A 12,178-nucleotide genomic window follows, 5' to 3' on the forward strand; every position below is an offset into this window, starting at 1 on the left:
CTCTGCCCTGAATGGTGCCATTTAAAGATGCTGCCACCTTGGCTTTATAGCATTGGTCACAGCCAGCCCCTCTTGTAGCTTTGATCTCTGGTAACCCCTTGCTTGAAACATCAACGCTCTCCATTTCTAAGTCATAACCATGCCATACCCTCTAGACTCCTGTGTGTATCCTGGTCAGATGTGGAGTTAGAGGAGGTCTCTCTCCCAGCCACCCTCTCTCAAGGTTCCCTATGTACCAAAGAACCCAATATCCTGAGGATAAGCAACTGTACATTGTGGGAGAGGAAGCTGAACAAAGGTGGGTGTGGGAGTCAAAGGAAGTAAAGGAGATACATACATACATACATGCATGCATACATACATATGTTGAGCATGGCACCTATAGTCTCAGGGTCCATAACCTTTGCAGATGACCACACACACACACACACACACACACACACACACACACACTTCTACAGAATGAAGTTCCATTGGAACAACCTCTGTGGAACAGAGGCCTTTGTGATGCACTCTAGCGTCCTGATTCTATCCTCTGTGAGGCAGCCATGACAATGCCCAGTGCTGAGAGCCATTAGGTACTTAGGCCCCTGAATGACTAGGTGCAGAGATGACTGGTCCCCTCATGCTAATGAGGTTTAGGCCATGTTGAGCTCTGCTTGTTCTCTGTGGGACATCGGTTCTCCGTTATGTACCTATAGCTCCATCTTCATCATTTTTCTAATTGCCTGGCAAATAAGACGGAGTTACCAGGGATTGAGATTGGAACCTAAAAAGAGCTGCTGCCGGGTAGGAAAACACTGACTAACCTTGAACTACTTTGAGCCTAGATAAATAACTTTTATATCCTAAGTGCCTCTCCAGATTGCCCCCGTTTTATACCAAAGGACTTAGAAAAGAAACGAAGTAGTTACAGAGGACCTATAGACAATTCCTCACCAGGCCCTCCCTGGAATGTACTCCAGCTGGAAAGTCAATGGCCTCCCTATTAGTCTTGAGTTGAGAATTAGAGCGTAGAAAGACTACCACGCTGGATCTCAGAAGACCTCCCGAGTGGGGGGTTCTCTACTTGGAGGATTTGGTGAGCAGACGTCCTCACTCTGGCAGAAACATCTGTTCAGCTTTTCTCCCTGTGCCGGCCTCTTTACAGATGTCCTTAGAGTAGAGGCATGAGGAAACAGGATGGAGAGCCTTAAGTGATTCAGAAATAAGCAGAGAAGGGAAATGTTCAGGTGGAGTCTAGGTAAGGCAATGTACAGGAGCATATAGCATATAGGGAAATGTATATGGTCTTTCATTTTAGACGTGAAGAAGAAAATGGAGCCCTAACTTCACATTGTAATCTTTTTCTCTTTAAGCGCCACCGAAAAGTCAGGCAGAGGGCTAGAGATGCAGCATCAAGAGGTAAAGTCCCGGTGTCCCCTGCCCCCTGCCCCCTCCTGCCCCCTGCCCCCTCCTGCCCCCTGCCCCCTCCTGCCCCCTGCCCCCTCCTGCCCCCTGCTCCCGGGAGAGCTCTTTGAGTCCCACTGCCAAGAGCCAGGTATTCCAACTTCTGAAACTCTTTTCTACAACGTGTGGTTTACAGAGAAGATTGCTGTGGGTGGGAACGGAGAACATGGGGGTGCTCCAAAAGTTCTGCCTAATCCCCTTTAGGATAAACAATTAAGGAAGTGCTATAGATCACTGCACAGCAAGAGATCAGTTAGGGTTTCCTGCTGCTTCTCAGCACGGCTATGGCATACCTAGAGGAACACAGGATGAGTGGCCTGTGTTGGCCTCCAGCTTCAGAGTTGTCCATCACAGCAGGGAAGGCACAGTGGCTGAGTGGCTTACCTCATAGCAGCAAGAGCTTGCAGCATGGCCGGCTCACATCAGGGGACATGCAGAAGCAGAGTTCAGGCAGAATGGAAGTGAGCTGTAATCCTTAAAGGTCCACTCCTGTGGCCCTGCCACTTGCATCACATGTAGGCTCTCTCTAGGACGTCTGTGCCTGGCACGGCTAGCACTCCTTGTCCAGCTGTCCATATCTCTACTATCCTAGGGCATCCGGTATAACTTGGGCTTCACTTTCACAATTTCACCATATCTTTCATGCCACAATGGAACTGGGGGCCAAAATAATCTTCTCCTTGCCATTACTAATATCAGGTATTTTGTCATAGGAGAGAGAAAACCTGGTTAAGAACTACTTTTATGACCATGTAAAATTCAACCTTTTCAGTCATCTGCAAAATCAGCATAATACTGATGACCCTCATGTAGTTGCAAAGATAAAATGAAATTAGGCAAGGACATCAGATTTTAAATAGCAATGCAACATAAAACACATGCCTTAGAGTACCAAGTCTAGGACTTCAGATGTCTCTTGCTGAGCCAAAGGCCTTCCCATAGAACATCCCTAAAATGCTCATTCTCCACATAACACTGTGTCCTGATTCCTCAGACAGGAGACTTTCCCAAGAAGAAACCGAGAAGCCGTGGAAGCTGCTCTCTATCATGAAAAGGTGACCTCTTGACCTCTGTGGTCCAAACCATGATGATTTCTTGCCTGGGCTGGGCTGGGATGAGGAAAGGGGTGTCTGATGGAGAAATACACTGGAGCTGAGAGGCTGTCAGGGCAGAGGTGGTTCACACACACGTCAGGAGGGAAGAGCCACCCAGCACCCAATTCTCTGTTAGAGTCTCAGCAGCTCTGCAGTTCAGAACTGACTAGTGCACACTTCGTAAAGGACACTGCTGCTGTTGCACTCAGACACCAAACAAGAGAGTGGAGTTAGCATAAAGAAGTCACATGTCATACCTGCTTCCAGCTACTCCCCTTTAAGGGTAAAGCCCTGGGCCTGCCTGGACCCCACTGACATTGCCTCCTGTCTGGGGGCAGGGAAGCAGTTGCTGGGCCACCTTCAGCCCGTCATGTCCTCTACTTAATTCCTAGAGAATATGAATGATCCACAATGATTCCCTGGGTACAGTAGCAGGGGCATCCCATATTTTGAGTGGTTCTCACAGGGACCTCATTTGCCAGTGTAGGCTGAAAAGTGTGGGACTGGAGGAGAGGCCACAGCACTCCTCAGACAACATTCCTCCAAGGAGGGAGATGTCATTCCATCACTAACGGTGGCCATTTTTCTTTTTCTAGCCAAAGCTGGCTCCCCACGGAGGGAAATGTGCGGCAGCTCCTGTGTGTAGATCCCTGCTGCCAAATTTGTGATGCTGCAACTCTAGAGATTCAGCAGTTGCTGGAGAGCGATAAAGGCCAGATCTCCCCTGCTTTGCTGGGACTGCCACAGGAGTCTTCTTGCCTGGACTTGTTGCCCGTATCCAGTGTGCCGTTTGAGGGGAACATGGAGCTTCATTCCAGGCACTCCAGACATCTCTCACTAACACCTGGGACTCCAACACTAGCACAACTAACAGAACACTTAACACAGTCAACCAGTGCGGTTGGTGTTCAACAATGCTGGGCTGACCACCTCCAGCTAGAGCAGAAACTGCACCTGGCAGACATACCCATGATTTCAGAGACTGTGGTTTCTTCAGGGCTTGAGGATCCTGTGGTTTTAATGATTGAGGAAAAAATAATGCAAAACAAACCAAAGCTTGGCCAGGAAAGCCAAGACCAGCATCCCTTGAAGTCCTCTGTGTCTTTACTGTCCCTGAACCCGGAGATCACGAACTTGACACATGCGGTGTCCTTGCACATGGACTCGATGCTGTCTCCCCACGTGCCATTACTTAGTCCTAAAGTCCGCAGGCTTCTTGAACTACATGTAAAAAAATGGATACATTTCCAGAAGTGGGGCCTTCCCAGACGTGTGGAGGAGTCCCTGAGGCAGCTCATGCCAGACCTGACACTATTTTGTCAATCTAGAAAAAATCTGCTTTCTTCTGTTCTGAGCAATGGTTCTGAGGTCCCAATGAACAAAGCTGGCATCATTTCCCACCAGACCTGCTGGGTTTCCGAATGGTCTGTTAAAAACCTAAAACAAAGACCGCACTGGCACCAAATACACAGCTGCTTGCACTCTCACGAAGACCTAACTAGCTCCAGCCCATCCCCCAAGGCACAATCTAACGACTCCGGGAGCAGTCTGCAGAATGAATATTACAGTCAGCTGTTCTGTGGCCTTCCGTCTCTTCACAGTGAGTCCCTGGATGTCACCTCCTTGAGCGCTCAAGGTGTCTCCAAGAACAAGAGTGTGCCCAAGTCCTCCTCCAGGGATCCTCGGTACACAAAGGAGCTCTCGCTCTCCTTCTTGCCCAAAACTCCGCGTAAGTCAGCTCCTCCCTCTTCCCCGGCTTCTCCAGATGCCAAGACTCCCCATGAGCACGAAGGGGCACAACTCGCTGTCCCTTTCCTGACTCTGGCTGAGTGTGAAGCATTGGAGCGTCACCTCCTAGAGAGGCGGGTCAAGCTCCAGTGGGGCCTGCCAGGCGTCCTCCTGAGAAACCAGTACAGCCAGAGCCACGTGCTGTGTGAGCCACATGGGAAAGCTGAGGCTGTAAAAGCTTTCTGGCCAAGGAAGTTCTTCTCAGATCCCACCAGGAAACTGTCCTTCCCGGAGCACGTGCGCAGGCTGCTGGAATTCCACTTCCAGAAGCAGCTGATTCACCTTCGCTGGGGCCTGCCCCAGAGGATCCAGCGCTCCATTCACCTGCTCATCTCCTCTGCTGACCAGCAGGCCCTGTCCTGCAGCAGCAGCGGCGGCGGCAGGGCACTAGCCAGTGTGAGCATCCCGCAGCCAGGCAACCCAGAGGCCGATGGGTCGGGTGACAGGTTCGCATCCGCAGTGGACAAAGGGCCGATCCCCATGCCACACTTGTTTGCCCAGGCAAAGGAAATGTTGAAGAGCCACGTTGATTCTAAATGTGATCAGATCCACCAGGGCAAGGTCCCAGCCCAAGTCTGGAGCTCTCGGGAATGTAAAATTCCTGGAATCTTGGCAGCAACGGTTCCCTTCCCTTGGATTTCACAAGGCCAACACCTGAAGCTACAAGCACAAAGTAAAGGTAAACCTGGCCTACATCACCAAGTGGCTCCCTGGAAAGCTGCGGCCCTCGATCAGGAGAAGGTCCTTTCAGGTGCTCTCATTGAACACTGTAAGCGGCCCCAAGCCCTGTCTGAGGAGACCATTAAGAAACTGGAGACGACTTTACAGCATAAGTATCTGGCCTTCCTGTCAGGCCTTCCTGCCCTGTACTGTGTGGCTCTCTCTAGGCCTACATCTCCAGTAGTCACTATCCAACCTAGAACCACAGAGCTGATGTCCGTACCTGTCAAAAGCCCACCACGGACTGTGACGCAGACCATCTCGCTGGAAGGTCCGCTTGTGCCTTGTGCCCAGGGTGATGACAAAGCTCCTGCCAACACTACAGGAGAGTTACAGCCTGAAGTGCAGGTGGAAGGAAGGACAGACTGCCGGACCCATGACAGCCCCCACTTGTTAAACACACATATCTTGGCAAAACTGAATTTCCACCTGAAAAGGAAGGTCCTAGCGATTCAATTTGGAATATCTGAAAAGGAAAGGGAGTACAAAGAGCTGGCTATAGCTGACCTAGAGAGTGAATCCATACAGGAGTTTCTCAGGAGTCTCAGTATCCCAGAAAGCACCGCGCTACAGAAACTGCCCAGTTCAGGGGACCTTCCTGCAGCCCCAGATGCAAGTACCGTCCACCTGGGAAAACGGCCAGCCGCTGCAGGGCAGGCTGTGTGTCACAAGCCAAGGCAGCCTAGCTCCAAAGCAGTGCCCCAGCGCTCTGCCCCAGAGAATGCGACCAAGGCCCAAGTGCCCTGTGCTCAGATGGAGACCAGTGGGGAGAAGCTCAGCCTGGAGGAAGCCCTTAGCACTGAGCCTCAAGACCCAGGCAAGAGCAAGTACTCAGACCATGTCCCCACACTGACAGAAAAGAGCCACGAGCCAGGGAAGCCCAAGGCAGAGGGGGACTCTGGAGAAAGGGGTGCAGGTCTGCAGATTTCCCTGACCAGTGAGAGAACACACCGTGATGCAGACCAGGAGCCGGAAAAGGGGCCTGTGCGCGGGACACCCCAGGGCTCCTCACAGCACCGGCCTAGCTCTCATCTTGAGGGTCCCTGTCCACCCAGCTCCCAGGAGCCCCCTGAGCTGGAGTTCCCGGATCCACCTCCAGAAGTCTTCATGGAGATGGAACCTGAACGTGACACTCAAGACAGCCAAACCAGGACAAATGCCATCCGGCAACCTGCAAGGGTTGCTGTGGTCCCCCAGCCTTTGGCCTCCCAGGCTTCCCAGGGCCTTCCTTTCCCGCACCCACAAATTCAGGGAAAGCCTTTTCGAGGTCAAACTAGGCAAGACCACATTTCACGGGGGCGGGTGATGCCAACCTCTCCTCAGGCTAGCCCCAGCCTTCCAGATGCTGGCTTGAAAAATAAGGTGAAATCCTTTCTTTACTCCATTAACCCCAAGATAAAAGGCAAAACACATGTGGAACCCATGGTCTCAACACCTGCAACAGTGGCCAAAACCAGTAAAGAAAATGTTGACAAGGGTCTGCCTCAAGCCAAAAGCCCCACTAAGAAAACTAAGGCAGAGAGCTGCAGAGGGCCCAGGGCCCAGTCTGCACCCGCTGAGAGGTCAGTAATCGCATCCTTCTTAACTGCTCCCCATATTCTAGACAGTAAGCTCCAGCCGAACTCTCGGCAGCATGGCTCTGTCTCAGTATCAGGCCAGCCCCGACATTGTCCTCGGCACTGTCCTAGATTGGCTTATGCCACTCAATACAGAAACCCACCCTAGGTCCCAAGGTTCACCTCAGGAATGTTCTTCTGGTAATGGAGAACGCTCAATGTGATGACGGTTTCTAGGCTCCTCAACTTCTGTGTCCCTTTAAGAGCACTATTGTTGTCATTTAATGAACAGGGGGGGGGAGTGCACCACCCAAAATATATTCTATATCTCTAAATGAGCTGTCTGTCTTCTTTGTCTCTGCTGCATATTAAGGGAAGGTATGAAGGAAACTAAAATGTCTGCCCTCATCTCAGGAGATCTAAATTCACATTTCAGACAAGCCAGCTGGCCCTACCCCCTCCTAGAATAAATTAAAAGACTTGATCAGAAAGGAACGTTCTTCTGTAATATGCACTAAAGATGCACTAATATGCTTTAATTCCTTCACCAAACTCTTCACCTGTCCTTTTTTTACCTTTTTTTTAATTTTTCAGTTAAATTTAGATAAGGAACAAGGTTGCTTCACAAGTCAGTTCCAGGTCTCTCTCCCTTTCCCTCCCCTCCTCCCGTGCCCTCCCCCCAACCCCCCATTATCCCCTCATTTCCCCAGGGAGGGTGAGGCCCTCCGTGGGGGTGTCCATAGTCTGTCATTTCATATAGGGCAGGGCCTAGACCCTCCCCCCAAGAGTTCAGGGTGAGAGTGCACCTCACATTGTTGGATGGGAGTCCAAAGTCTGTGTGTATACTCGGGATAGGTACTGATCTGCTGCCCAAGGCTCAATAGATTACCTAGGCCTCCTCACTGACACCCACATTCAGGGGGTCTTGATCAGTCCCATGCTGGATTCCCAGGCATCAGCCTGGGATTCAAGAGTCAACCCTTGTCAGGTCAGCTGTTTCTGGGGGTTAAACCAGCCCAGTCTTAAACCCTTTGGTCATCAGTCCTCCCTCTCTGTTACTGGCTTTCTTGAGTTCAGCTCAGTACTTAACCGAGGGAGTCTTCGAAGAAGAGGCAGACTCTTCACCTGTCTTATTTCTCCAGTCAAAGGTAAGGAGATAAAGAAAAGATTCTGAGATGTTCTTGATCTAAAAAGACCAAAGGCTGGAATGAAAAGGAAGGGAAATTAATTAGCAACAAATTAGAGACACAATAAAAAGATTGTTCATGTTTATGAACCTTTACTTAAATCCCAACACCACCAGGGTTACTGAGCTGTATTTATTTACGCATGAACAACCCAAACGGTTAGTCCAACCAATCCGGAAGAACCCAGTTGCCCAGTAGAAACTAGTTGTACATGCCTTTAATTGTAGTACTCTGGAGGCAGAGACAGGAGGAGCTCTGTGAGTCTGAGCCCAGCCAGGGCTACACAGTGAGACCCTGTCTCAAACAACAGGTTCCCAGAGACCACCCTCCTTTCCCAAAATGTTGCCTTTGCCCATTATTTTTCCCCTCTCATCTCTGGCCATAACAGGGTGCAATTCTTCCCTCAAACTTTATAAAAATGTACTTAGTTCCTGCAATGACTATTTTCCAACTGTCACCTACCCTAGTTGCTGCTGAAGGCTATGAAAACTTGCCCCAGGAATCAATTCCTTCTGGCTAGTATCTAATGGCTCCATGAAATCTTTTATTTCAGATATTCCTTCATTTCTAGTTTTGGATGACAATTGCTAGTGCATAATGATGCATTAATAATAGTTGCATCCAAGCCGGACGTTGGTGTCGCACTTCTTTAATCCCAGTACTCTGGAGGCAGAGGCAGGCAGATCCCTGTGAGTTCCAGGTCAGCCTGGTCTACAGAATGAGTTCCAGGACAGCCTCCAAAACAATACAGGGAAACCCTGTCTCAAAAAAAACAAAAGAAAAAAAGGTTGCATCCATAGTCTATTTACAGCATCATGATACCTTCATTGATGCCACAGATAAACAACAGAATTTCACAACTCATGCAGTAGTCATTTTTACATAACCAAATTGTCTACTCAACATATCCACCCCCAACTATGCAGAAATAAACTCACAAATCTGCCCCCATCACACCTGTAGCAACTGCTCCAGGCAGTGTCTCTCATAGAAGTTTAACGGCAGACCCTTCTTTCCAGGAGTTAGGCCATACACCATGATGCCATCCTTGGCTTTTTTTAATCTAAGAGTTCACATCCAGCTCACCAGCCAATCCTGTTGTCTACCATCAAAAGAGCATGCAGACTCAGGTCTATTGTCACGCCCTCTGCTGTTATCCTCACCACAGTAATGTGCACAGAAACCATTATAGTGCAATCCCAAGTACACAAACACGAGCCTGAAAAAGCTGTTAATACTATTTCAGTTTGGAGGCCATCAGCTTGGCATTTCCCTAAACTTGGCATTCTAGGGGACTTAGGGCCATAAACACATTCTACAGAAAAAGAATCTAGTAATTAGATGCATCACAGATCAACAGGTCTTATATAAACTAAGTTTTTACCTTTAACATGGAATTTAAAATCTCCGACACAGAAGAACCTATAATTAGATGATTTTTGTCTCTGGTGGGTCTTCAAAGATCAGTTTTAAACATAAGTTTAGGAAAGACTAGTAATGATCATAGTAGATTTATCTGATACACAGGTTCATCTAATACACACTGTGGCAAAAATGGTAAGTAAAGCAAGCAGATAAAGACCAGATTTCAGGGCTGGAGAGATGGAGCAGTAGTTAAAAGCACTGACTGGTTTTCTAGAGGACCTAGGTTCAAATCCCAGCACCTATATGGTGGCTAACAACCACCTGTAACTCCAGTTTTAGTGGATCTGATGCCCTTTTCTGACCTCCAGGGGCACAGGCATGTACATGGTGCACAGCCATACAAATACACACAAAACATGCATACATATAAAATAATGAATCTCAAAAAATTTCAAAAAAATCTCTTCTAATTTTTTTTAAGTGGGAAAGCAAGGTTTTAACCAGACAAAGCAAGATTTCCTGAATAATGTGTATTTTTTCTGAATGATACCAAACACAAATAGCAGTAAGGCTAAAAGTTTTATTGATGGCTTTATGTTTAAGCTCTAGATGCCATACATAGTATACAAAATAGAGAACGTACTGATTTCTCTGCGTAGTCCAACCTTTTGTGCAGACTTTTGCATAACATTTGGGTGAAGCTCAGCACACAGCATATTAAGTCTGAAGATGTATGAATATAACCAGATACTAGATATAAGGATATAAGATATCCTGGATATAAGATATAATATAATAACCTAATAGGTATTTATTTAACCAGAGCTAGAAAGTGATCATTTGAAACAGATAAACATTCTTTTGAGACAATAAATAAAACAAACATCTTTATTGGCTTAGCAACCAAGGTGGAGACGTATCCATTTTAAAGACATCTTTTTTATCTTTCCAATAAATTTAAGTTAGCATAATGTCAAAGATTTACCTAAATAATGTGAACCAAATGGCATTTAGGGCTGATTTGGGGGGCAGGTTTGAGACAGAGTTTCTCTGTGTAGTCTTGTGGTTCTGGAACTCCCTCTGTAGACCAAGCTGGCCTCAAACTCACAGAGATTCACCTGCCTGTGTCTCCTGAGTGCTGGGATTAAAGGTGTGTGTCATCACCACCCACTTAGGGCTGATTTTTTAAAGTTTTTTGTGTATGTGTGTTTGCCTGCGTATATGTATATGTACCATGTGAGTGCCTGGTTCCCACAGAGGCTCTAAGAGGATCCCCTGGAACTGGAGTCATAGTCAATTGTGAGCTGCCATGTGGTTGCTGGGAACTGAACCCAGGTCCTCTAAGAACTGTGACCAGTGCTCTTAACCACTGAGCCATCTCTCCAGCTCCCATTTAGTTCTGATTTAATTGTTTTAACTTATTATCTATAATACAATTAGTAAAATGTAAATGTATAAACACAAGCTTATATGTAGATATAACAAACAAAACACACATGTATACAGCCATTCATAAAATAGCTGACAAAATCCAAAAATTGGATTGCTTTCACATAGATACACCATTTTGTCCATTTTTCTTTCTTTTTATTCTCTCTCTCTCTCTCTCTCTCTCTCTCTCTCTCTCTCTCTCTCTCTCTCTCTCTCTCTCTGGTTTCACTGTGCAGTTCTATCTGTCCTGAAACTCACTCTATAGACCAGGTTGGCCTCGAACTCACAGAGATTCTCTTGGCTCTGCCTCCTGAGTGCTGGGAATAAAGGCATTAAACCACCACACCCAGCGGTTAAATCTGCACTGCTAAATATAATGTCAGTAGAAATTTACTATTTAGCTCAGAGATACTGAGCTTAATCTAGACATCATTAAGAAAGGCTTGGATTAAAAACTCAGTGGAAATCAAAGGTCAGAGAGTGTTGTACAGCTTTGAGTGGGAATTGGCCCTGCTTCAAGAGTCAATAAGCAGGCAATGCCCTTTCAAATGGAAATGGCTTTTGGTGTGAATTTTTAAATGCCTAACTAAAATGTCAGGTAAAGATACTTTAGAGATCTGTCTAGGTAAATGTAAATGCTTGATGTAATTCATTTTCTTTTTTAATTTATTTTTATTTTATGAGCATTAATTGGTGTTTTGCCTACATGTATGTCTGTGTGAAGGGGTTGTATCCCCTGGAACTGGTGTTAAAGACAGGTATGAGCTGCCATGTGAGTCTCGGAATTGAACCCAGGTCCTCTGAAAGAACAGCAAATGTTCTTAACCCCCGAGCCATCTCTCCAGTCCCATAGCTCATTTTCTAATCAGATTTAGCCCTTCAAGGAGGAGGCCCAGAGACCTTCAATGTTCACCCTACTCAAGAGCGCCTCTCTGGGTGTCCTGCAGGTTTCCTACCTGTTTTATCAGGTCAGAGCCAGGAGGAAACCCTACTGAATGTGACAGCCTAGCAGCTCGGGTGTGTCCAAGCAAAGAGACTTCCCCCTAAAGAATCTCTCCAGCCCAAGCATCAGCCATGGGCCTGTATGTCAGTCACAGAGGCCCCACTCATGGACACCTTTCTGTCCCCTTATTCCAGAATGGGATTGACGAGTCCTGGTCATCCTTAGGACAAGGGAAAAAACAGGAAAGAAAACTCTTAGATGAAAGTAAACACTAAAGATAAGACAGGCTGTGTAAATAAACAGGGTAACAGGATGTATAGGCTACCAAATCCTGATTCTGATGCCAGAAAAAATCCAGGAAGGTCCTCATCTGAGGCCAGAAAGATTCCAGAAAGGCCCTCGAGGAACACCAGCTCTCTACAGAAGCCTCAGGTTGACAAGTTAGATTTCCTGCAACCTGCCTGGGTGACATCACAACAAACGTGTCTCTCAGCCTCCTGGAGAGTCCCCACCATCAGGCAGACCCAAGAGTCCACATCTTCTCAGACAGCCTTCCCCACCTTCAGTGAATACCAGGAACAACAAAAGTCAGCCCCAAATGTTCCTTCTCTGGCCGGTGGCTTTATACTCACAAGAAGTCACTCT

At 47.4% G+C, this 12,178-nt stretch overlaps 1 protein-coding gene across 1 annotated transcript; it reads left to right on the plus strand.

The window, feature by feature from the left end:
• Positions 1–568: 568 nt before the first annotated feature.
• LOC121137484 (protein FAM205A-2-like) lies at positions 569–6,942 on the plus strand. Its single transcript, XM_040739740.1, has 4 exons — positions 569–789; positions 1,359–1,404; positions 2,444–2,504; positions 3,140–6,942. The coding sequence occupies exons 1-4, from the start codon at positions 646–648 to the stop codon at positions 6,774–6,776; spliced, it is 3,888 nt and encodes a 1,295-aa protein (XP_040595674.1). The 5' UTR covers positions 569–645; the 3' UTR covers positions 6,777–6,942.
• The last annotated feature ends 5,236 nt before the right edge of the window (positions 6,943–12,178 follow it).

Source organism: Mesocricetus auratus, unplaced genomic scaffold, assembly GCF_017639785.1.
Source record: "Mesocricetus auratus isolate SY011 unplaced genomic scaffold, BCM_Maur_2.0 Super-Scaffold_6730, whole genome shotgun sequence".
Taxonomy (NCBI): Eukaryota; Metazoa; Chordata; class Mammalia; order Rodentia; family Cricetidae; genus Mesocricetus; species Mesocricetus auratus.

Excerpts from the sequence above, each read along its gene's own strand:
- LOC121137484 (XM_040739740.1), top strand. The coding sequence starts at position 646 with ATGTTGAGCTCTGCTTGTTCTCTGTGGGACATCGGTTCTCCGTTATGT. Across the intron at positions 790-1,358 it reads CTAAAAAGAGCTGCTGCCGG|CGCCACCGAAAAGTCAGGCA; the intron begins GTAGGAAAACAC and ends TTTCTCTTTAAG. Across the intron at positions 2,505-3,139 it reads CTGCTCTCTATCATGAAAAG|CCAAAGCTGGCTCCCCACGG; the intron begins GTGACCTCTTGA and ends TTCTTTTTCTAG.